Below are 27,044 nucleotides of genomic sequence, written 5' to 3'. Positions count from 1 at the left end.
CAATTTACGATATAATACAATTTATTTTGATCTTTTAATATTTTATTTTATTTTATTTATTTATTTATTTATTTATTTTTTTGACTTACGGTAAATTATTCAGAATTCAGAATATTGAGTCCATTTTATATTTTTTTACGACTATATATTGAGATAAAATTATTTGATGTTGTTTCAATTATGCACAGGTATGCATAATTATTTTCTTTTAGTTTAGTTTAGATGAGAATCAAAATTTTATTGATCAAATACTTTTCGATTTTTCCCTAATTTTTCACTAGCCTTCGACATTTCTAACGTAGGGCAAAATGTGAACTTCAGCAATTTCATTGGCTAGATAGTAACATTTACTTTTGCACGTAGTAACGAAATACAGAATTTGTTTAATTTTAATACTTGGTTTATTCCCCTCCCCCTCTTTAGCGAAGAAGCAAATTGCACATCACTCATATTATCATTTCTTCAGTTCTGCGACATTTAACTGTAGTTTTTTTTTTCTTTTTTTTTTTCTTGAGTTTGCTGGTTAGCTTTGTCTTTATCATTGAAGCTGGTGTTAGAAAGCAAGCTCCCTCGTAGCTAATGGTTCACGTTGTCATCTTCGTTGCGCAAGATGGTTCGATTGTCTGTGGGATTCAGTTACACATTAAGCTATAGGTCCATGGCTTATATAGCCTCAATACTAACGTCAAATGAAAAAATAAACTGAAGTTAAACGAGTCCATGAATTTTATGATTTGGAGTAGCGGTGTTAAAATTCAAATAATTTTGATTAATTTATTGGAATTATTGAATATATATATTCGAGTACTTAACTAAATAGTTTGATAGCACTAGTTCGCAGGACATTGCAACCATGCAAACTGTGCTTATTCCAGTGTTTTCTCTTTGTAGGGAGTTGAAAAGAGCAAGTACACGCCGAAGATCCTATTTGATGGAGCCAATGGTGTCGGGCATTGAAAATGAAAGCAATGAAGGAGTATCTAAGAGACAATCTCCAAGTGGAGCTGTACAATGGTGGAGATGGAGTATTAAATCACATGGTAGGCTTAGGATTATATTCTGTTAGCTTCAGTTATTTTCGAATCCTCGTTCAATGTTTTTCCACTATCCATGTAATATCTTCCAAAAGTCTGTACAGTATTAAGAATCAGGTTGTCTAAAAAGTATTGAGCTTTAAAGATCAGAATTGAGGATACATTTATTGTGATTTGAAAGTAACATTATGAAATCATATGTTCACCATTTTGTTCGATTACCTTCCGCCATTTTCCCGGCAACACTACAATCACTGTCGCTACACAACTTCTATGGTTTCTGGTTAAAAAATTATGACACGTGATTTTTACAGACCTCTTTCAAACCTAACTTAAGTTCTGCAGAGACCGAAACAGATAATAGTCGGACGGTGCCAGATCCGAGCTTTACGGTGGATACATTAAACCCACACTGCCAAGTTTTGTCAATTACTGACAGGGAGTTAAAAATCAATGCGGTCTGACGTTATCAGCATAATATACGACACCCTTTCTGTTTGTTGACCAGTTCCAGCTGTTTCTTTTGATTCAATAGGTGTATTCGTGCTAATTGTCAACAGTACATTTCGTTCTGCTCGACACTAGCAGCTTGTAATGCACAATGCCCTTCCAGCTGTAACCACCAATACGATCTCACAAGTGCCCGAATCTCCGATCCCACTATTCTGTTTGAAATACCAAAACCGGAGAAACCCAAACCAGATAGAGCTACAGGTTTCCCGCATGCAGAGGTATAGTCAGTATTAAAGGGGATAGTTGCATGAGAGCACATAGAAGACACCCTGTTAAATATAACAGATTAGTTTATTTTCAGTTATATAGATACTACATTTTTTTTATTTATTCGCAAAATAACATTAAAGATAAATTGATACTAACGATAACACCTGTCGGTAGTTAATGTAAAAAGTACGAAAAAGATAAATTTACCATTAAGCAAGCCTGTTAATTACGTCTCTACCAAAAAGGAAAGAAAAAATACAATTTTATTTCTGTTTTCCTTCCATTTTTCATCGTTTTATCAAGAGAGGACAAAATAAAAATAAGTAGTTTAATGATTGCTGAGTTATTGGAAGTTAAACACAAACGATTTTGTTATTTAAAGAAAGTCCCTTTAAATAATGACATTTTCTTCCCTCCAAAGGCAAGGCATTTACTTGTAAAAAAAAAAAAAAAAAAAAAAAGAAAAAAGCAGAAAACAGCTGATTGATAAGAGTGGCAAAAAGTTTACCTTTTCAGAGCGAGTAACCAACATGTCATGCACGCGGAACACCTGCCAAACTACTTTCCTCCCCCTTCCCCTAACTCTTACACACACAGCCTACTAGAACGAGTTAACTGCAGCTCTTATTCTTTGCTTTTATCCATTAAATAAAGATTTCAATACTGAATTTCATATATTTTTATGAAGATAAATTTAATTTGTAAAAGTTTAAATATACTCACGTACAGTGAAGTGTCTAGGAACGTTCATTCTCACAGCCCCTTTTGCCTGCCTTTTTTTCCTTGTCACTGGAATAAATATATTCCTTTTCTCTGTCGTATAACTTCTATATTAATAACTTCTTACTAAATAGAATTTAGAGGAAAATTGAACACTAAACAAACTATTTCTTGTTTCGTTACAAATTCGTTTTCCCAACTTCCATAACTCAACAATCATTTCTTAGTCCTCTGCACACGAAGAAGTAAGCCCACACAATGGCAACTCAAACCGGCGCGAACCCTGGTCATGCTACTCCAGTGTTACCACCTGTATAAATAAATCCACCATAAATCTTATGAAGACAGAACAAATTTTTGTAACAAACGTTACACAATACCATCCAACACACAGATTAACCTCTTTCCCATATTGTTGTCGTAGGTTATCCACTTTTTATCACTCGTGATGAACCGCTTCAGAATTGCTTAAGTTTGTTACATTGCTAGGGATTCGTAGGAAGAAATTTGATCGAGCAAATGTATTTGAGTCAGATCATGTAGCGCCCAAACGTCAAGCTTCTTTTCGCTGCCCGCTTTCTCCAAATGGTTTCACACTGTTTGCGGATGGATGTTATCTGTTGCTTTTGATAACGTATCTTGTCCATAAATAGCACAAATTTCTATACTGGTGTGCGTTGCATTTGCTCTTTTATCAAAATAAAATTGTAAAATATAGTTCACTCATGTTCACGATGCAGTATTTTACGTCTGATTAATAATTCCACCACTTTTTGCTTGCTAGCTTCAACTGTCAACTGTCATATGACTTTAGGCTGTACCCGCTGAGACTCATATACCGTGAGATTCGGGACACTAACGCCATTTCGTGCGTAAAAGTGCCAATACTTTTCAGACTCTCTGATATTGATCATGTAATAAAGTTTATAACATTTTGGGTAATTCTGCTTTGGAGTCAGTCATTAGTTATATCCAATCCAAGTGAGATCCATCCTGACTAGGGTATTCCTCCTTCCTGATCATGTAAATGCGTGATTTTAAAAGATACAGTGGTATCAGAATTGCGTAATTTTGTAGACTGTTTGGGTCTCTGGGTAATGCAACATATCATCCATCACATATAGATGTAGGCCATAGTTGTCTTGTAAGTGAAATAGATAATTAAATTTCAGCAGTTGGAAAAAAAAAAAAAAACTATACAATATGTCGTAGAAGTGACCGATTCACCGGAGAAAGTGGTTTAAATCAATAGAATTCCAATAAATTACAACTTGGCAATAATTTCTGATAGAAGGTGCTTTTTACGTTCAAGGAGTATCTCATTACTAAAATGTTGTATTTATACAATTAGTGTTGTAATATTTTGTAGTAAAAGAAGTGTATCAAATCTCTAATTATTTTTGGAAAAACGCATTCGATCAGACTAAAAATAGCTTGTAATAACTTGCTTTCCTTTTGATAGTGTGGTGCAGACTATGTGAAAGTTCAGCAGCGTTCTCCAGCGAACGTGCCTGTAGATGATGGAACTCGTTGTGTGTCGGTTGACGGTGATGCTGATCGTGTCATCTACTCTTACGTTGACAAAGACAACAAATTCCACATGATGGATGGAGATAGAATAGCTACTTTAGGTAGATATAAATGAAAGTACTTGCTGAATCCTTAGGTTAATATAGCATATTTGGTTACTCCTTGTCATACCAGAAATGTGATATGAAGTTGTGAGGTTGGAAAAACATAACAAACACGTGACACCATATTTACATTATTACAAACCAAAAGCTAATGCAGTATTTATTAGATGAGATAAAAATTAGGATTGTATTGAAGGGCTAATGCCATACTTCTTCGCTATCTCTCATTTCTTTTCTCACTTGCAGGATTTTTTTTTTTAAAGAAAACTGCTATTGAGTTTCTTATCCATATTACCGTTATAAGGTTCGTAGGGACACAAATATACACGTTGATTTACAAAGAAGAGACAAAGAATAAACGCGAAATACAGTAATACTAGGTTCTCTAAGGCAAAGAACATTCCAACGAATGTCAAATATTCTGCATATTAGAAAAATGTCGCTACACACTGTATAAAGAATGGAAGAAAACAAATACTGCAATAAGCAAAATATTTACGAGGGGGGACCCAAAATAAACCGGAGTGAAAGAGCGTTGCCGTTCCTAGGCGTAGTAGAGAGTTCTCCTGCTAGGTGGGTCTAGTAGAGACCTTCCCAGATCAGTTGGCCAAGCGGCGTTTGCGTAGGAGGTTAACGTTTGATCGTATTATTGTTTTTGTCAACTGTTCTCGTTAGCCGCGTGCGAAATCGTTATGGCAGATTCAAAGGAACAAGGAGTATGTTTCCTTCCTACTTGGAAAATCGGAAGCGAAAACTTGCCAAATGCTTCAACAGGCTTTCAAGAAGGATGCTATGAGCCGCTGTAGCGAAATACACCGCATACGTAGGGACCTCGGTTCGTTTCATTAAGACTCCATGAAATACATGCTAGTAAACTTTTATTTTTAACTTTTATTTTTTTTTTTCAAAGGGAAATTTTCAACAACAACTATTAATATGAATATCTTTGAATATAACAAATAACGTAAAGCCAAACAACAAACAAATAATATAAATCGTTTAAAGCTTATATTTCTGGCTCTGAAGGAGCAAACTTTGACAGCTCTATATAACTGGGTTTTAAAGGAGCAAAAATCTTTACGCAATTTTAACACACAAGAAGAATGAATATTGCAGCAAGTGCACGAATTGATTAAATGATTTTTAGTACGTACCAAATGGAATCTAATTAATAAACACGAAGAAATATAAATAAGTACTTCAACATATAAAGATATACCGAAAGTCATTCACTACTACGTCTTAGCAATTTCTAGTTAAGTAGCCAAAAATACCTTGATTAATTTCTGGATTTAATTTCCAAAAAATATTACTAATATTCACTGATCGAAGGAGAAAAAGAAAAGGTTTAAATTTAGAGAACATTAGCCTAATTAGATAACCTCCCAAGACAGTGAATATAGCAACTTAAATGTTACTCATACTTAATTCAATTTAACTCATTGTAAACTCTATCAAATGGATCAAAAGGAATACACGTCTTCCTCCTACCTCACCTGTCCATAGAACTAAAGATAACACGTTCAGTTGAACAGGTTTTTTATTCGGCCACTAGATGTCAGATCAAACGGTGACATCGCAGTCAAGGCTTAGACTCAGCTCACCATAGCATTAAAAACGCGAATCACTTAATCAAAGCGAGCATTTACCGTCACATAGAAGGATTACAATATCTTTCCAAAAAACATTTACATTTTTTTTTTTCTCGGACGAAAATTCACGCTACACCGCACACAATTTTTTGAGTGATTTGGGCGCTTTAAGTGTGGTGAGATGAGTGTTGAAGATCATGCTCGTTCTGGGTGCTCTTCATCATTTCGAAACGACGAAAACATCGAACAAATCTGCCCCAAAATCAGCGAGGATCGTCGTTTCATGATCGATGATATTTCAAAACAGGCAGGAGTGAGTTGGAGCTCGTGCCAGCGTGAGGTTTTGCAAATGAGACATGTTGCCGCTAAGTTTGTTTCTCGCCTGCTCACACAGGATCAAACCATTCGTCTGAATTTGAGCCAGGACTTGAAAAATCAGATTGAAAGTGATCCAAACTTTTTGATCAACATGATGACATTTTCCGAGAAATCTGAAAAGGAAAATGTTTTGATGGTGTAGAGGCTGTAAAAAGAACTTCGCAGAGCGCATTGAACGATATAAAAGTTCCAGAGTTGCTTCAAACAGTGGGAAAGAAGATGGGAGAATCGCATTTAATGGAAAGCCTGAAAGAATTTTGTAAAAAATGTAATAAATTATTTTTCTAGAACGAAAGTCCGGTTTCTTGTCGTCCTCCCTCGTATATTATAAAGAAGGATGAGTTTCAATTTATATTTTGAAAAATAAACGTAAAATAGGCAGGAAAAAAAGCCAAATTTTCATTTATTGTACTGAAAGTTTGAAATTCGTTAAAATGCAATGTTTAGGAAAAATGAAACAGACCTAAAATTATTTTCGTAATTCTAACATTTCATTGTACTTGTGTTCCATACGGCGACATTTAACTCTATAGTAATACGTGTATGAGGATATGTTTGGCTGGTTGTCACTGAGATATAAGACTCAGTCCTAGGAAGTTTGAACGGAACTGCCCAAATTTATCTTGTTATATTCTCTTGTATTTGTTAACTTTGATTTTTGTTACTGAGTATACAATGAAATAATGATTTTCCCGACATACGGAGTTAATGATATACGGAATAGAATAATACCGTACATAAAATTAATAATTATAAATGCATATTTATATCACTATTATGATGTTTTTAAATCACAAGATATTCTAATATATATGATATAATATCACAAGATGATATAATCACGGAGCATATTACTATGATGACAGCTGTTTAATTCATGTATATCGATAACTAGTTTTACGGGTGCTTAATTTGAAAAGTATTTTCAAAGAAAGCTGTATCGTCAATGAGAGTTTCTTGGGATGTTTCTCAAAGAAGAACGGGCCCTGGGACCGGACGACACCCGTCTGATTTTAAGAGAAATAAAAGCGAGGATTTCAAGATATTTGCAGAGAGAGAGTGTGTGTGGGTGAGGGGTGAAGGAAAGGACATTTTCTCTGCTGGCCTTCTTGATATCCTCGTGATGATCGTCCGATGTTCCGCCTGTCGTTGACCGAATTACAGTTTGTACGGCTCGTTTACTAAATTACTCTCTCCGATGTTCTCAAGCCAACTCCAAAGATTATTCCCGACCGACTCCGCTGACAGACTTTCGACAACTTCGCGACTGACTCCAAAGATAACTCCGAAGACCGGCTCACGACAGACTCTGGAGTCTATCTCCGAAAACTAACTCCAAAGACTAACTATGCAATCTAACTCCGACTTACTCCTCGTTTCCGGGTTGTAGAGAGTATTTAAAGACCCAAATCTGCTGGTATACTTGCTTACTCCAGACACGTGTAGATGTGATGATTTCGTCTCAACAGGTACTCTTGACGTCAGAGATGGTTAGATATTGGGAAAGGAGCTCTCTCAGCTTTATTACATAAAATACACATTGACAATACATTACATAACATAACAAACGCTTCCACGATTTAGCATCGAAAACACAAAACTACGGAAGAAAACATTGACTGAATTCTCAGACGTAAATGAATTTCACTAAGTCTTTCGAATGACTAGCGTGCTTGACACATACAAAACAGTTTTATGTAATAGGAAAAAAAAAAAAAAAAAAAGAAAGAAATAACCTCACAACACTGATGATGAGTCTTAATGAAAATTATATCTCTCAGACAGTCAATAAATAAATATGTCGGAGATCTACGTAAATCAATAAATAATAAATACGTGTCTCTTCACACTAGTAAGTATTCCTATGTGAAGCTAAACTCTTTCATTAGATGTTTAATGTGGTAGTTTCAAGGAAATTTTCTTTCCACGAAGATCTGCGAATTTGTAAAGTCTAGTTTGGGTGAAGACAGTGAATGCTATAATTGTTCGATTGGAACCTTACGCGAATTCTCGTAAACAAAAGGTTTGGTAGGAAGACAGATTGTAGAATTATTTAATTACATCACAAATTCTATGTATTAAGAATAGTGATGAGTATACAATCACAATATGGCTTCCCTTTTGTAAAGAACAATCTATCAGACGCATGACATGTCGAGACAGCATTCAACGCAAGATGTGGCTTAGCACGGAATCAGAATCGCCACTGGAGAATTCCCAGAAAATAAAATTGTAACTAATACAGTTCTAAGCTCGTGGGTTGGGAGCCAGGTGCACCGAGAAACGGCGTGATACGTTAAAGTAACTATCCATATGATGTAATTTTCATAAAATCTGATTATTCTACTCTTAAATGAACGCAGTGTAAAATAGAAAAGATGATGAACTAAAAATAAAATATAGCGGCCATAACGTAATATCGACAGATGTATTATCAGGCATTAATACGGATTATACAATTAAATTTATATACTAGGTAAAATATCCGTTCTTCGCACGGGAACAATAGGTGTATGGGAAATATTTCAATCCCCTTCCCCATTAGGATAAGCATTTCAATGAAAGTGTAGTGATAATCTATACGATACTCTATTTTTGGTATAAATTTTGAAACGCCCTACCCCCATTGAATACAAACTTAACCGAAGTGACACGATATAAACCTACCTTGACGTAGATATTATATTCCAAAAGTTACTTCAAACGGGTCAGCCGTTTTCCCGACCGAAAACTATGGTTTCGACACTATTCTCGGTCATTTTGAATAGTTTGTTTTCACCCTTTGTCATGTACAATGCTGATGAGACCTGAACATGATCTTAAATAACATCGAGGTTCAGTATTCATATTAGCGACGCCGAAAAATTATATGTATATATAAAGATTAATTTGCATGTGCCTGGAAGAGAAGTGCAACATATACCAAGTATATGCCATGAAGAAATACTGATGTCAAGCAGAAGTTTGCTGCGAGATATTAAACCGTAATTTTATTCAAAAAAAATGAAAAGAAATATTTGAGTTTAACGTCCCACGTTTTATGCCCTTTAGGCTAAGGGAGACCATGATTAAAGGAAGTGAATGATAATGGAAGAATTGGTGGAATGAGAAAGTGGGAGGAAACGGGAGTACCTCGAGAAAATCCATGAGCACGATGTTGTCTTGTCCACCACAAACTTACTTGGCTGGGGGTCAAACCAGGGACTACACGTACCAAAGGTACGCGCTCTACCACTGAGCCACCATGCCCGCCATAATTTTATTCCAGAAACCCATATCTAACAAGAGGGATTTGTCCCTCTTGGGTATCCTGTACTTTTAACTACTCGTTTAAATGAAATATTTTAAGTTTTACGTCCCACGGTTATGCCGGTTAGGCTAAAGGAGACGGTGATTATGAGAAATGAATGAAATAGTGGAATGAACAAAGTAGGAGGAAACGGGAGAATCCCGAGAAAACCCGCGCACACGGTATTCGTCCACCACAAAGGTCACGTGGTGCGAACTGGGATCGAATCAAGGACCCCATGCACCAGAGGTGAACGAACGCTCTATTAACTAGTTGTTTATTTTCACAAACTAGAACTAAATACACCATGATATAATGCAGTTCAAATAGAAAAGTGTGGATAAGTTATCCTAATCAGAATCGTTTCCACGGTATGGTTACTTTATTGCTCCGATTTTTATTCTGTTGCTTGATTAGTTATATTATTATTTTTGTGTTTTATTTTTATTTATTTATTTATTTTGTTAAAATAATCTAAGATGTGGTTGTTGAATTAAAATTTGTTGACTATACTTCCTAGTCTTTTATGTTACATATTTCGTTGCAAACGATAATAAAAGTATTTGTTATTTTCTAAATTTGTAGGCGCTGATGTAGTCCTTATCGTTAATCACGTTATGGTTGAAGCAATGTATTCAAAAACACATCGTCATAAACTTATTTCTGCATTATTTTTTATGTACTCGGCTCAGACAGTTTAATCCTTTTTATTTTAAAAGGCTGCTACCTTTAAACAAATAATGAAAATAATCGTTGTACGTTCTCGCAACGGATATATATATCAGCAGCAAGAACAAGGAGAAAACGCGAAAGGTAGCCATCATTAGGCGCAAAGAGAGTTACAAGGAAGAACTAACCTTCTCATCCCTGCTGAAACATCGTGCTCAAATGTAATATTGAGCACATCCGTTTGTATTTTCACAATCTGAAAACATCAACATCTTTTGTTGTCATAATATTACCTTTTACTTGTAAAGACATGTAAGTATAGCGTTAATATTAAATATAATCTCCAATGTGTGCGTATTAGCGTTATTCTGACCCAAGAATTGCTGCCTCATGCTCGTTCGCTTTGTTGTGCATGATACGGAATATATATTAATGCCAGTGAATTATTGTTGTAAGTTGTTTTTCAGATTAAATGATGCTGAAATTTTGTCCTATTCGTAAGTTTAAGGTTGTTATTTGAATTTTTGCCTATGTGTAGTTATCAGTGAAAGAAGCTATTCTTTTGTAATAACTTGTTTCGTCGTTAACGCTCGGGTGAAAGGTTCGATTGACTATGTACTGTCTACTTGGATTACCATCCTATGGAGTAAACACCACAATATAAGAATATAATAAATAGAAATTTAAAAAATAAGAAAAATAAACATTAAACAGAAAATTACGACAATAGTCATGCAACAAATTAATAATAATAAAGATAAATCAATTATAACAGTAATGTCAAGCAATACGGAGCGAAACCAACGCGAAGCGGGGCATTATACATGTCGTTTGTTTTCTAATCGATTTATCAATAAATACGATTTTGTAATGAAAGACATAATACTTTTTCTATTTATTTTAAATGCTTAGATTATTTTTATCATTAGCCACTCGTTTCTGTATTTTCTAATTCGTATTTTTCAGTTGCTGAATATTTAATGGAACTTGTTACGAAAAGTGGTTTGGATCTGAAGCTAGGCTTAGTTCAGACTGCTTACGCAAATGGAAGCTCAACGAATTATATATCCAGAACGTTGGTAAGTAACATGATTGACTTACAATAAATCATTTTTCGTTAGATAGAGTAAATAATTTGGATTAATCTTTTATTGCGATAATTAGTACTTTGATTGAAAAGAGTAATTTAATTTGGTGGCATAAATATGAACTATTAACCGTCGTCGTGTATTAGTGTACAGAGAATTAAGAAATATAAAGGAGCAGGAACATTAGGAAATTCACTTTTTATATCCAATATATTTCGATTGCTACATTTTTGTTTCATTCCGCAAAATCTATATGTACAGGCTATTTCAAAACAACACCGACAACGTGTGGGAAGTGATTCCTGACACCAAGATAAGACAAAAATTGTACACCAACCTGGATGTACAAATGCTTCCTTTCGGAGTTATAGGCTGCCGAAAATATGAAAAAATGAAATTTAAAGGTTCATAGCTCCAAAACTATGGGCACTTAGGAATTAGTATGTGCCCTATCCAAATATCCAAGTTTCAGAATCCTGTAGTACTTCCGCAACAATTTTTATAGAGGTAGTTGGTGAGTACTTATAATTATATGCCTGTAGCCAAACTCCGTCTATAAAAAATTGTTGCGTGAGTACCTTAGGATTCTGAAACATGTATTTTTGGATAGGGCACATATTAGTTCCTAGTTGAAGTCTTGGCCCGAGTATGGTAGGTTCCATAGTTTAGGGGCTATGGACCTCCAATGTGCATTTTTTTTTTTTTTTTTTTCATGTTTTCGGTGGCCTATAACTCCGAAAGGAAGCATTTGTGCCCCTAGGTTGGTCTATCCTTTTTGTCTTATTTTGGTGTTAGGAATCACCTCCCAAACGTGAGCACTACTTCGCAAAGGCAAATTAAAAACTGATATGATCATTATTAACAGACAAATCAAATGAAGTATTTCATAGGTAAGAGGAATATTCTGTTTAATTATGGAAATCAAGTTGTGATTCGGTCATTTAATACACTTAAAAGATCTCATTGTGTTGTTTTAAAAATTGAATTTCAGAAAGTTCCTGTAGCCTGCGTTCCGACGGGAGTGAAACATTTGCACCACAAAGCACTGGAATTTGACATTGGTGTTTATTTCGAAGCTAATGGCCATGGGACTGTAGTTATCAGTGACAGAGCAACTAAGCTGATCAAGAGTGCTACGACCAACACAAGGTTAGTGTTCTTTCTAAGTAAATCTTTTTTTTTTTTTTTTTTCTTACTTAATCAATAGTCTACCTGACTGAACATACTTTCAATTTTACTTTGTAATTGATACTCCGTTAAAATAGTTAATTGAGTGGATTTCTTTCTAGTATTGTAATATTATAGTTATTAGTTTATTCCACATACAACTCATGTTACATTTAAGATAAGTTTCCTTGTTCTTAAATTATTCTATAAATTATTTTTTTAAAGAAAGAAAAACAAAGTAAAAGAGAACTGAATACGGTAGTTCTATACTCTGAGTCAACATTATATGAAAATTGTCATGTAAGATGAACGTTATTATGATGGTATCAATTCATAATGTTCCTCCATCTTTTTTCCGAAGCAGTAGTTATAATCAAGGTATCTGTTCACATAATTTGTTATATGATATACAAATACAGTTTTATGAAAATGAAATGAAATATTTCAGTTTAATGTCCTACGATTGTGCCCTGTAGGATGATGAAGGCAAGCAAATGATGATGATGAAAGAATTGGTAGAATGAGAAAGTAGGAGGAAACGGAAGTACTCCGAGAAAATCCACGGAAAGATGTTGTCCACCATAAACTAACTTACCCGGGGATCGAACCATGGACTCCATGCAGCAGAAAAATGAAATGAGAACTTTGAGTTTTACGTCCCACCGTTATGCCGGCTAGGCTAAAGGAGACGGTGATGATGAGAGATGAATGAAATGGTGGAATGAAGAAAGTAGGAAGAAACGGGAGAATCCCGAGAAAACCCACGCACACGATGTTTTTCTACCACAAAGGTCACTTGGCGCGAGCTGGGATCGAACCTGGGACCCCATGCACCAGAGGTAAACGCTCTACCAGTAACCAATGTGACCCTCCTAAGTACACTTTTATGATAAATACTAACTTTAAATATATATTAATAATGCATGGATCTGTTTTTGTATTCTATGCATATGTACAGTACATAAGTGTGGAATTATTATTCTATATTTATTTATTTTGTAGTTTAACCCCTACACAGCGTTCAACAGCAGAACATTTAGCTTCGCTGATAGATGTGATTAATCAGACCGTTGGAGATGCTATTTCAGACATGCTTCTGGTCGAGACAATCCTGTATGCCAAAGACTGGAGCATCCAAGATTGGGAAGCTGTCTATAAAGATTTGCCTAATCGTTTAATGAAAGTTAGTGTGAAGGTGAGTTTTACAGTTAGTGGCAAACGTTTTCTACTGAAACAACCATTAGCTCTGAATCGGTTGTGCACGAAACTTTGAGTAATGCAAACACTAAGAAATAATGATTTGTTTTTAAATTCCTTTCTTGTATTTAAATTGTATCTACATTCAGTTACGCTTTCTTCGTTAGGAGACTTTTTTTAAGCTTAAAAACAAACAAAACACACAACGATAGGAGAAAAGGATGAAGATTGTGAAAAAATCGAACTCGAAGTTTCAGTGGATTAATACGTTTCATGACTCCTACACTCCGAAAAATTGTTTTTTCGATGTTTGATGTGCACTCGGCTAGAAGTCATACCATTAAACGTATCTGGAGCAAATTTTAAACTTAAGAATTATAAGGTAGTCGAGAGAAGATTTTTCGAATTTTCTTCGTATCTTCAAAGTAAGGATAGTTTACTGAAGGCTGAAAATTGAAAAAAAAAAAAAAAATCGAAAACAGCTCTAACTGTTTTGTTCATTTCTCATAAATCGGTATTTGAATAATAGCCCTAGCCCTATAATATAGTATAAGCCATTTCTCTGGGAAAATTCCAGAAGGTATATGTTATTCTTAGGGATTTTTTTTTTTTTACGATTTCCTTTTTGTAAAAGAAAGGACAATTTTTTATACTTCATAAATAAATGTGTGATTAACCAAAGAACAATATGATATAAATCATTCTACATTTAAAAAAAATCCAGAAGGGTTAATTTACTCCTAGAGGGTTAGATTTTATCGGACGAGTTTGTCAAAAAGACACTCACGTAATTTTGCTCGTATTTCATAAATAAATGTTCATTTATAAACCTACAATATGATATATATTCATTTAAAAATCGCAAGGAGAAAGTTTGCCGTATGGCGACATTTCTTCGATAAAAAATTTTCCGAAAATGCCAATTATTGTTTCGTTCATATTTCGTAAATAAATGTTTCCGTAATAACTTCAGCATGATATGGTTTAGTTTAAGAAGTGTGAGCGAGAAAGTTTAGAGCGGTGACCTGTTCCTTTTATTCAAGGAAATATTATTAAAAAAAAGAAAATACATGAAACAATGAAAGGAAAATTAATATCTAACTTATGTTAATTATTGCAATTGCACTTCTACAATAATAATAATAATAATAATAATAATAATAATAATAATAATAATAAAAGAAGAAGTCGAGGTGAACCTAACTCAGAAGTTTTCGGCGTGCAAAACTATGGAACACAGCCTCTGTTGTCGAGCTGAACCTGTCCCTTGCCAAGCCTGGCCATCAAATATAGCGGTCTTTAGTTCTTAGGCGATGGGCTATGTGCCCACCGAATTCCGTTTAAATCTGGCCAGTAGTTACCGAGGAATAAAGTACCACATACAGGATTTTCATAAGGTCTGGACGGATTTAATTTGCTTATAATTTTCATAAAAATGCTCATAATGAAATCAAATAAAGTGCAAACGGTAGCGGAAGGATTAAATTTTTAGTTGGCAACACTGTTAGATAAGCGGCAACTCTGAACACGTTGAGAGAGGGAGGGCAAGAGTCAGTTTCTTACCAAATTCCATCCATTGTTGTTTCAATGTTGACTGTTAAAAGTAAGTTGTAAGCTGAAAGTGGCATGCTAAGTTCTTGGAGACAGGAAGCGTCCTGGACCGTCCTCGAAGTGGGAGGCCGCCAACATCGCCTGCAACAGTGAGCAGGGTAAGGGAAAGCATCATCAACAGCCCACGCCTACGCGAATGTGTGGACGTAAATGGCGCCCAGTTGGAGCTGTGGCGGTGAATGAACTGAGCTGGTGCAGATTACAGGTAAAAATTTAATCTTTCCGCTACCGTTTGCACTTTATTTGATTTCAATATGAGCATTTTTATGTAAATTATAAGCGAATTAAATCCGTCCATACTTTATGAAAACCCTGTACAAGACGAGTCGAGCCCGGCCACCAAATAAAGTAATTTTTACTTCCTAGACAATAAGCTGTTTTCCCCTCAAATCTGAATTATTTCGAGAAATAAACAAACAGGACAATGCAAACTGAACCTATTCCTGGACAAGTCCGGCTACCAAATATTCCTTAGATGATGAGGTACTTACCAAACGAATTTAGCTCAGATCTAGCCAATAGTTACAGAGAAATAAAATACCACATACAAGGCAAGTCTTGTCGAGCCAAGCCAAGCCAAGCCCTGCCACCAAATATAGCAATTTTTATTCCCTTTGCCATGAATTGTATATTTGTCCACCAAATTTGGATTAGACTCTGCCAGTAGCTATCGAGAAATAAAATAATACATGCAAAGATAGCCGAGACGAGCAACTCTGTCAGTGACCAAACTCGGTTATCGAATATAGCGATCATAATTCCTTAGACAATGGGCTACTTGCGCCCACCAAATTTGATTCAGATCCGGTCAGTAGTTACCGAGAAATAAAGTACCACATACTCATACATACTGATGTGAAACTTTAAGCTCCTTAATGCTTATGACGGAAGCTAATAACCAAGAAAAACAGAAATTTGGATTATTTTTATAAAATTACAAGGGATTAGAATGAATTTCAATATAATATATTTTAATTATTTGTTTGATTATCCAGTATAATACCTGTATATTAACTTTAATTTCTTTGAATTTGGTAGGACCGCAATGCAATCCAAACAACCGATGCTGAGAGAAAATGTGTGTCACCACCTGGTTTACAAGAAGCCATAGATGAGATTGTCGGAAGATATAATAATGGTAGATCTTTTGTAAGGTAAGTATTATGTAACAATGAAATGGAAAGAATTCAAGTACGAGGGGCTACTGAAAAGTTCGTATCCAGCCTAGAAAGAGTGCACATGGAATGTGAAATTTTACAATAATTGTACATACTCCCCCCAAAGTTCAATGCACTTCCTTGCATGGTGCTCCAATTTTTACAGACCAATTAAAAAATCTGAAGACTGTTCCTTGAACCACTGCTTCGTAGCATTAATCACTTTCTAATCAGATCCAAAATGCCGTCCTTTCAAGTGTTGTCTGAATTCGGGGAATAAGTAATAGTGTGACATAATAGTAATAGTCTAGATCTGAGGAATGAGGATGATGTAGACATTGAAATCCTAGATGTTGCAATATCAGAGTTGTTTGTAATGTTCGATGAACAGGATTGGTGTTCTCAATGAACGGAATTCCTTTTTCTAATTTTCATCGGCGTTACACTTTCAGTGTGTCTTTCAATTTTATGACTAATGTCTGACTCTTGGGCAGGTAATCTATGCGAACGACTCCATCCTTATCCCGGAAGAATGTACAGACATTTTCCTTGTCGACTTCTGTATCTTTAACTTCTTGGAGGGAGGGGAACCTGAATGCCACCACTCCATTGACTTGTTTCGTTTCAGGATCGTAGTTGTGCAATCATGTTTCGTTCATGGTTACTATTCGTAAGAGAAACTAGTCGGCATTGAGGTCAAAATGGGAGATGACTTCCCTTGATACCTTCACTCATTCATTCTCTTGATCTGCTGACAAATTTTTGGGAACCCACATTGCCGAGAACATATGTATATGCCCAAGTCATTAAGAATTATGCTACCGACTCGTTTCCGAGAAATCCCAAAAATCTATGCCATATAGTTTGTTGAGATTTCGCCATTTTCAAGAATAATGTCAAATTTCATCCACGATTTAGGGGACAATCACTATTTTTGGTCTTCCTGCACGTGGAGCATCGTTTTTAGAGAAGTCACCACGTTTAAACTGTGCTACTCACTTCTTCAGCACTGCATATGAGAAGGAAAGTCCCATAGTGCGTCACTGATTTCGTCATGAATTTGCTTCGGTGACTTTCCTTGGTGGGACAAAAATTTGACGACAGTTCTGATCTTGATGTTCATAAAATTTGCTAATTGGCCACATATAATAACTTCAGGGGCCTGAAAAAGACAATAAAAATTCCGTTATGATTTGTACATACAAAGATATGTTTGGTAGAACTACACTGTTCATCATTCTACCTGCACTCTTCGTGGGTTGGGTTTCGAATTTTCCAGTAGCCCCTCGTAGCTACTATCCTAGTTACATCAGAAGCATCATGTCTCAGCGGTATGTACATCAGATTGTATCATACATTACTCCTGTATCTCATTGTGTCTGATGAAGCCAGAGTTAGTTGGCGAAACTGTCACAAATATTTAGTTTTTGATGTATAAAAATATATTGTTTTGCTCAGCAAATAATAACTCTGTATCTAATTGCATCGCAAAAAAAAAATTATTGTCTGCTATTTCGATAATTTTTGCTACTGTGCACTCAACAGGACTTGGTCGCCCACATATAAATCTAAGTGACTAAGCTCTGTCGAAATTGTACGTTTTTTTTTTTTTTTTTTTTTTGGGGGGGGGTGATGCTACCAGTGCAAGTGCTCGAATACATCATTTCTATTATGTCGAAGATTCGTCAATTCCTCTTCTTAAATAAAAACAAGTTAATAATCAGATAAAATTAAAAGATAAACACTGCGCTAAGATTGTTTTTCTTCACTATGATTACAGCCTTCTTTGGGAAGTTCTGTGGGTTCAAAGTGACGCAAAACAAATAGTATTATGTTACTCCTTACATAATACTTGTAAATGATTTCGTGTCCATTCTACGAATAGATTTCAATAATATAAATACGAGTCCTGCACAAGAATTGAGGACTCTGGAAAATCTAAATTAATAAAAAATGTAGAGTGACTATGTACAACTGTATTTATGCAAAATATTCAAATTTAATTCAGTTTTGAATGTTTCGGCAAAAATGTATTGCCATCCTCAGCTCAGGTCATTTCAGGAATTTAACGTTTCTTGTAGAAATTTATCCAGTTGATTATCTTAGTTTTCTTAAAAGATTTCTGCTGAGGGTAGCAATAAATTTTTGCCGGAACATTCACAGTCGGATTAAATTTGAGTATTTTTGGTTAAGTACAGTTTTAATAAATGCTGGATGTGCGTGCTATTAAATCAAGTAATGATTACTTACAAATTTATACACACGAACACAATCGTAAATTCATCGGTTTAATATTCTGCTCCCAAACGTCAATGTTGACAAATCATCTTCCGTAGTACCTTTATTATTATTATTATTATTATTATTATTATTATTATTGTTATTGTTCAGTGGCGTGACACTTTGACGATTGTTACCGGTTGTTGATATTACAATTATCTCTGGCTTTTCAATATCGGAAAATCTAGTACTTTTTATTTTTTTCTTTCAGCATATCAACCATTTCAAACTATAGGCATTGGCAACTATTTTTTAAGGGGGGGGGGTCAAATCCCACTTCATTTACCTTGATCTTTTTGAAAAGTGTGGTTCTTCCATTCCCTTCAGGTTCTTCCATTTTTTTACTAAATATAATCGAAACCGTCTCTCAGTGATCTTAGATATTCTTCAAAGTCATCTATTTTCTTTCTGCAATAACTTTACATCATGAATTTCCTTTTGTAAGATATTGAACAAGATTTCTTATCTTGATCCTATAGCATAAAACAGTTCAAGTGAAAAATTGAAGTCAAAACTTTGAAGGCTTTGGTAGAACTTTGCTGCACGAACATTCGTCAATGTTTCCGTCGTGGATTTAAAGAGTGCTAACAGTTCATCTTTAAAGCTATACAGCACATCATTTATCCTACTTCTATAGTTCCACCTTGTATTTAAGGCTGTTGGGATACTTTTGTTGAGTACATAGTCCAAAGCATTTGTTCTTTTTAAGACTTCAAGGAAAAGAAGCAAGTCACGACATAGTTAAAAAAAAAAAAAAAAAAAAAAGTACACCCTTGTGTACAGTGAACGAGTTTTTCTAAAACTAAATTAAGCCTATGGGCATAATGAAAAAAAAAAAAAAAAAAAAAAAAAAAGACTTTTGTATATCCTTGTTTAGCAAGAGGCTGCAGCTTCCTTTCTCACCAACCATTACCGCAGCTCCATCGTATGTTTGAGCAACAGGTTTACCGTATTGAAAATTAGTCAGACGGTCAAACACAATTTGGGATAGTCAAACTACGGTATGATGAAGACGATTACACAGTTCTTTTTCAACACATCAAACTGCATCAAAGTGTAAATTCAACTAGTAGGCTAGAGGCTAAAGCTGGAAATTTGCTGAAACGAAAGTATTCTATACTACATTAAAAACAAGTATTCGAATTAGAAGGAGCGTCGGGAAACATCTTTACTTCTCTCTAATTATTATTGATGGGCATTTCCGTATATTTAATGACACACTTCAGAGACTAACAATATCTTTGCTCTTTCAGGCACGAGACAACTACCATCTAATTTTTTCTACCGTTTAAACAGAAATAAAATCTCAATAATAATAATAATAATAATAATAATAATAATAAATTCCCATAGTCAATAAGGAACTTTATTTTGAATCAAAGCAAACCTATATTAAATTTGTTTGTTAGAATATCGTATGAAATATATTCTTCTCTATTGGTGTATTATTCAATTCTAAAAGTAACGTATTAACATACAACGTCATGCGATAACGATATTTTAACATATAAATAATGCACTTCGGAACATACAGTCTCACAGTTGCAGGTGTTCAATGCTATTACTATGAAAAACCTGCTACTTATATTTGTCTGAAATTGTATACTGTTAAGACAATGAAATAACCTGAAGAATACGGAAATTACAGCCAAGTTTCCATCCTTGGAATAGGAAAGCAAACGAAACAGTATAGTTGAATCACTGTCAGCTCGATCCTCTATAGCGAGAGGAGAGCGAGTAGAATAAACATCCTGATGATATTCTAGATTTTCCTTGTTTTGACAGGGAACGTTCCTATTTTGTCCTGATCCAATCAGCCGAACGGTAACTAAAGGGCCATTCCGAAAGTCCAAATACGAGCGCGCAGGATGCTTCTAGCTGGCACGCTGAAAGCTACTTCTGGAGTGAATGACCGCTATCGGGGTTCGTGTTACCTCTGAAATCTGCGGTATTAACAACAATATGTTTCTATTTGGCGCTGGCATGTTGCGTTCATTCACATTGTAAATGCGGCATAGGCCGTCCCAACTAGTTTAAAAAAAAGAAAGAAAAGGAAAATATGTAAACATCTCCCCATGTTGATAATGAAATTTAGAGACATATGAAAACAACGGAAAATTGTTATATTTTTACCGTTACCTCCGGTAACAGCGGTAATATGCATTACACCCCCTGTTATTATTATTATTATTATTATTATTATTATTATTATTATTATTATTTTTATTATTATTATTATTATTATTATTATTATTATTATTATTATTATTATTATTATTATTATTATTATTATTATTATTATTATTATTATTATTATTATGTAATAGTAATTTCCATTGTATACAGGAATTCTCAGGAGGTAACCACGTGCGTATGACAGGTGATGAAGGAAATCCTTCTAAGCAAAAAGTTTCTATGACTATATATATCCTATTCCCGGTGGTTTCAGAGCTGCATATTGTTATCCATTTTTCACTTTATGTTGAATGAAAGTATTTGTTGTTCATTCTTCAGTTTTTCTACAGTGGTGAGACATAATTCTTTTAAATGGCGATGGAATGGTCTTTCCAATGGTATGCAGTATATTGAAGAAAATCGTTGGCAAAATTGTTCCTTAAATAATGATCTTGAATGATCGCGGTGACTCAGTGGTAGAGCGTCCACCTATGGTGTGTGGGATCCCTGGTTCGATCTCAGCTTGCGCCAAGTGAACCTTGTTATGGACAAACACCATGTGCATGGGGTTCTCCCGTTTCCTCCCACTTTATTCATGAAAATGAAATGAAATCTTTGAGTTTTACGTCCCACGATTATGCCGGTTAGACTAAAGGAGACGGTGATGATGAGTGATGAATGAAACGGTGGAATGAAGGAAGTGGGAGGAAACGGGAGAACCCCGAGAAAACCCACGCACACGGTGTTTGTCCACCACAAAGTTCACTTGGCGGGGTCTGGGGACCCCAAGCACCAGAGGTGAACGCTCTACCACTGAGCCACCGCGGCCCCCCACTTTCTTCATTTCACCATTTCATTCATCACTCATCATCACCGTCTCCTTTAGCCTAACCGGCATAACCGTGGGACGTAAAACCGAAATATTTCATTTCATTTTTTCAATAATCTTAAAAAGGGAATTTTTTTCAGGGACGCCATCGAATTTCCCTAAAAAACTTCCCTTTCAAAGATACTGCTGCCATACACTGCATACCGTTGGAAAGGCCATTCGATCACCATTCAAATCCACTCTGTCTCACCTGTGCAGAGTAACTACAGAATGAGCAATAAACACTTATCATTCAACATAAATCCAGAAATGAGCAACACCCCATAGCTGTGAAAACGCTGAGAGTAGGACATATGGTCATAGGAACTTTCTTGCTTAGAAAAATCTTCCCTATTACCTGTGAAAGGGAGCAATTTCCTCCCGGGACTCCCTGCATTTTAATGGAAAGGAGATTCAATGAACTTAGTAATTACTTCTAGAATTTATAAACAAAATTATTCATTATGCAATCCCACTGTTTGTTCAAGTTATTCTTTTTAAATTTAAATTTGGGTTTTCTAATGGAATATGATTCTAACTTCAGTGTTTCCATGAATGAAGATATCTTATGTACAATTTTTACGTCTTCGATTGCATATTTTTAATCATTCAAATAATTTGACAGTCCTGGTAATAAGCCTTAACCACGTTCTTTCACATCTCTAATGTGTTCCCTGATTTTGGTTCTTATACTTCTTTTGCTTTTACATAAGCTGCATGAGTTCCAAATGTCAACATGGATTCGAGACAAAGGTAGGAATGCTGCAATTCTACTTATGAATAAGAAACACTTCGAACCTGTAATTACGCCACATACGCAGCGGAAACTTAGATAACGATGTACAGGTCCGGAAGTGGTCGTAACCCTCCTGTCCACAGTTACTTTGTTGAAGTCTTAAGAGTCATAAACATGGTATGATCACCATCCATGTCGTAACCCAGCTGAATTCTGTGCCAGGTTCTCGCAGATGTTTTGCGGAGATACTCCGGAGTCACAAGGTTGAAGGCGTGTTCCATAGCTGCTCGTAATTCCTGCGTTGTGATTTTCAGTGTTTCTTACTTGTTGCTTTATGAAACCCGAGAGAGCATTGTCTGGTGTCGTCAGATCGGGGCTTCTTGGAGGCCAGGCAAAGGGAGCTGGTGAAAATGCACAACCTCTTCCAGCGGCCAGGAAACTTCTGATTCAGGTAATTGCGCACGTGAATCGCGAAGTGCACTGGTGCTGCATCCTGCTGTCTTTGATACCATTTTCTTCCAGTTACCAGACAATGCCAAGCAATGTTGCCAAACAAATGTGGGTAAAACCTAAAACCGTCAGAAAACACCAATTAGGGACACCCCCTCTTCCGGACCTTGCTGCAGGAAGAGAAGAACAGGAACTAAACAATTATGAGATCCTTAAAAATCATTCTCGGAAGGAATATAAGTTTCCATAAGAAATGAATTCATTAGCAAAACATTCAACGAAGTGTCGAAGAGAATAAACATCTAGGCTATACATGAGCATATTGAAAGAGTATAACAATGTTTGTTTAGAATCTAAACTAGAAATAAAAATGGCAGGGAAAGGGCCACAAATTAGACTAAGGAACAGGTGGCATGTTGGAAACAAAAGAATAAGAGAAGAAAGGGAATAAAGTGAAGAAAATGTCCAGAATGAAGATTAGTAGGGTGAAAGAAATTGAGAGGCCTCATACGTACCAAGGTCCTCGAGGATGACATGTTCAATTTATGATGATAGTCACCGCAATATCCATATGATGCCCACGAGAAATCGTGCTCAGAACTTTACGTAACAGAGATGGACATATTAAAGATAATGAACTGTGTAATTTAGTTGATATTATTATACTAAAATTAATACTGCAGAGTGAGTCATCTGGTAATTCAAGAATTTTGGATTGTTCACTTATGAAGAAAGTTGTAGTTTTGAGATGTACCAGCCACCGCGTTTTTAAGTGTAAATACTGTTGCATCATATTACAGATGTGCGAAACATTTTGGTCATTTGATCGAAGTAATTATTATCCAACTAGACAAATCATCACAAATAGACTTATTCTGTTTCATATGGTTCGAATGGTTAATAACACCCATTACTGGAAATGTGGAGTAGAAAATACCCATTACTTGAAACAAATATTCTTCACTTTAAAAGTATGTTAAATTAGGTAGGGAAAAAATATAATAACTTGCTGCTTGCGAATGCACTTTAATTGCACTAAACTGTTTTAGCAATCTCTGTTAAATTCATTAATTCTAGGAAACACATTTGGATTTTTTTTTTTTTTTTTTTTTGTACTTCTTTGTTTTACGTTGTACTTTCTTCGTATACCTAGTTTTAAAAAAATGAAAAACCTATCATTTTTTTAAACTGGGCACATGAAAAAGATCAAAATTCTCGAGATAATGACTAAGGGAACAGAGATTGTTCAAAGCAGTTTACTGCAATTAAAGTAAGTCTTTTAATGAAACCGGAGACACTTTTAAATATCGGTCACGAAACATGCGCATTTTGCTTTAAAATCCAGTTACTGTTCCCGGGAAACATGGACATTTGGGAACCTTAAGTTAAAGTTCATTTAGTCGAATAAGTAGTTATATTATTTACTATTTATATAAATAAGCATCAAATCATATCCTTAAAAAAAGAAAAAAAATGTGTACTAAAGTTATGCTGCTCATGTTGGTATATATTAGTCTGATACTAGACTGTTGTTGATCCTTTTCAGACCTTCTGGAACAGAAGACGTGGTTCGAGTTTATGCTGAAGCTGATACTCAAGCGAATGCTGATCGTTTAGCAACAGAAGTGGCGCAGAAAGTCCATCAGTTGGCTGGAGGAGTTGGCGAACTTCCTGTACTGCACTAGATAATTAACATGTCGTATTGTGGATTCCGTCCTTTTAGAACTCGTTCTAAGTTAAGGATGTTCAATATCCATTCATGCAATACATTCTTGCTTCAATCTTTGATTGAATTCATCTATGCAATATATTTTTACTTCAATATTTGCTCAATGTAGATATGTGATGCTTTTCTGTGTAATATTTTAAATGTATTTTTCGTAATTTATTTAATGTATATGCTTCCATGACTTTATTTAATCTATAGTGACTACAGTATTTGTAATGAACAGTTTCATTCTAGCATCACATAATTTTATATTTTATATATTTGTTTTTTTCAGATATAGTATTAATATAGGTAGGGTGTTTAATATAACATTATGATCTCAGTATTTTCGAATTGAAACAAAATACGAAATGACCACAGTAATGCTTTCTGAATTTTCTAGATTTGTTACTCTCTTATTTTGGGAGGCCTTGACTTCGGCATATTCTTGTGCAAGTGGATCTTTCATATTTTGTGACAGATATGTTTGAGGTCGCAATGTTAGATAAAACATCCTATATTTTAAAGATAATTGTATTTCGATAGTCATTTTTTTTTTTTTTTTTTTTTAAACTTTCAAGGAAATTATTAAATTTAAGTCATTTCGAAATTAATAAAATTTATATTAGAGCAATATACTTGCAATACGAATGATCGTATAGTTTACGACTATAATTAGCCTCTAATTTTGTTTGATGCATTATACGACTGTGTTTGCAATAAATTGCAAATGAATGGTTCGTTTTGTATAGTTTCCTGTAAACTAACTAGAAAGTAATCTAACTTTAGACATGAAGCAGATTATTCTATTAGTGTGAGATTATTCATTCACTTGAGTTAGCGAAAGTTTCATGTGTTCAAATTATTCAGATTTTCTATAGTTAAAATATAGATCACAAGGTTTATGCATCAAAATATAACTGATGATGAATGATATCCATAAGGAGTAGTGCCCCAAAACTTATCATTGGAGATTGAATTGCATGGTTCCGTAGGCAACGATTTATTGTAGTAAATAATAATAATAATAATGATTCATATGCTTTCACTTCTTAGTAATTGTTTCAACACTGCTCACAGAAGACATTTGGCACTTTGGTTTATAAAGGATATATACAGGGTAGAACTCAGAAGGTGAAGGTATGTCCAAACTTCAGCAGATGAGTCTTCAAAGGACGTGCAGTAAAAAGTGTTTATCAATATATGTGTGATACCGTGGCGTTCCAACACATTCTACACGGTATGGAAGTAGAGGTGAAGAGGCCATCAGTGAGCTTGAGAGACAGATTGATATGCTGGAAACAATGGAATCAGTCATTAGCGTACTGCAAACATAATTAAAGAGCCAGGTAGAATGATAACGAGCATTAGAAGCAACATTTAATTAATGCAACTTTAGGAATTATATGCTTTTCGCAGGGGAGGCAAGAACACGGTCCCACACCGGGCACAGCGCTGGGTTAGAGGAAGTGTTTAAAACGACCTTAACTCATCGTGGATGCATGCACATGATCAAATGATGTTACAGCCTCGAATAATAAATTTATACAGATCTTAAATATCCTCGACAGCCCCGACAAATAGACAACAGCTTTGAGATGGCTCTTAATGTAAAATTCCGTCATGTTTCCTCGACAATGTGCGTCGTACCATCCAGTAATCATATTTTAGAGCACCGTGTATATCTCAGAAACGGTGAGGTATCCGATACTAAAGTATATGTTGATATAGATTTATGTTACCTGTCCTTAAAGGTATCACCTGCTGAAGTTAGTACACAACTTAGCGTACCACCTCATATATGGAACCTCTGATTTATCATTTTCTTGAGAAATATTAGTCAAAAAACTTACCATGCTTAACATTGAACTGTGTATTGGCACAATTACGCATTACATATGTTCCAGAAACTGCCAGCTTATGTCTGGTCAGTAAGGCTGTGAAGAATAAAAGCGCCAAAATACAGGACTGCTGACACCTCAAATATTACTAAAATCTCGCGGCAAACAGAAGGTTGGAGTTCAAGCCGCTTGGTTCAATATGTATCTCAAATGCCATTACCTAGAAAATTATTATTAAAAAAATATTAAGAGAAAATACATTTTTGAACGCGACTCCACATTGGTATACATTCCAAAATCCTAGTTTGTGTAGGTAAAATATAATTTCGACTTCGTGACATGTGTTTGAGTTCCTGGAAATTTTCTGTATATTGTAAATGTGTAAACCTAGTCCCAATGCAAAAGACAGCGATAGCATATACCTACTTTCTCATATTTTTAAAGAGAAATTCTATAGTTATGAAGTATACTGTATGTGTCTGTTCGACAAGAATATTTATTTTTGTATGTTGGTGGTAATCAATAATGCAGTCATGGTTTGTTGGTTGTGGAATATTTTCTATTTTTATATTCATTTGGAGTTTAAAGTGAAAATAAAAGATATTTTTTAAATAATTGATTTCTTCTCATACCGAATTATGACTTTGTGTGGTTAACTAATTTACATTTTATGACAACGTAATATATATAGTGTTATATGTAATCACTTCTGTGGACATTTTCAAAT

At 35.0% G+C, this 27,044-nt stretch overlaps 1 protein-coding gene across 1 annotated transcript; it reads left to right on the top strand.

Moving 5' to 3' along the window:
* Positions 1-897: 897 nt before the first annotated feature.
* On the top strand, positions 898-26,932 carry nst (phosphoglucomutase 3-like protein nst; the record flags this gene model as incomplete). Its single annotated transcript, XM_081734804.1, is given in 7 exon segments — positions 898-1,040; positions 3,940-4,108; positions 11,006-11,118; positions 12,119-12,276; positions 13,297-13,489; positions 16,141-16,256; positions 24,315-26,932. Coding segments are annotated over 7 exon segments (969 nt in total). The 3' UTR covers positions 24,454-26,932.
* Between the last annotated feature and the right edge of the window lie 112 nt (positions 26,933-27,044).

This window comes from Thermobia domestica, chromosome 12 (assembly GCF_964235325.1).
Source record: "Thermobia domestica chromosome 12, izTheDome1.hap1.1, whole genome shotgun sequence".
Taxonomy (NCBI): domain Eukaryota; kingdom Metazoa; phylum Arthropoda; class Insecta; order Zygentoma; family Lepismatidae; genus Thermobia; species Thermobia domestica.
This window is presented reverse-complemented; position numbering and strand designations above follow the sequence as displayed.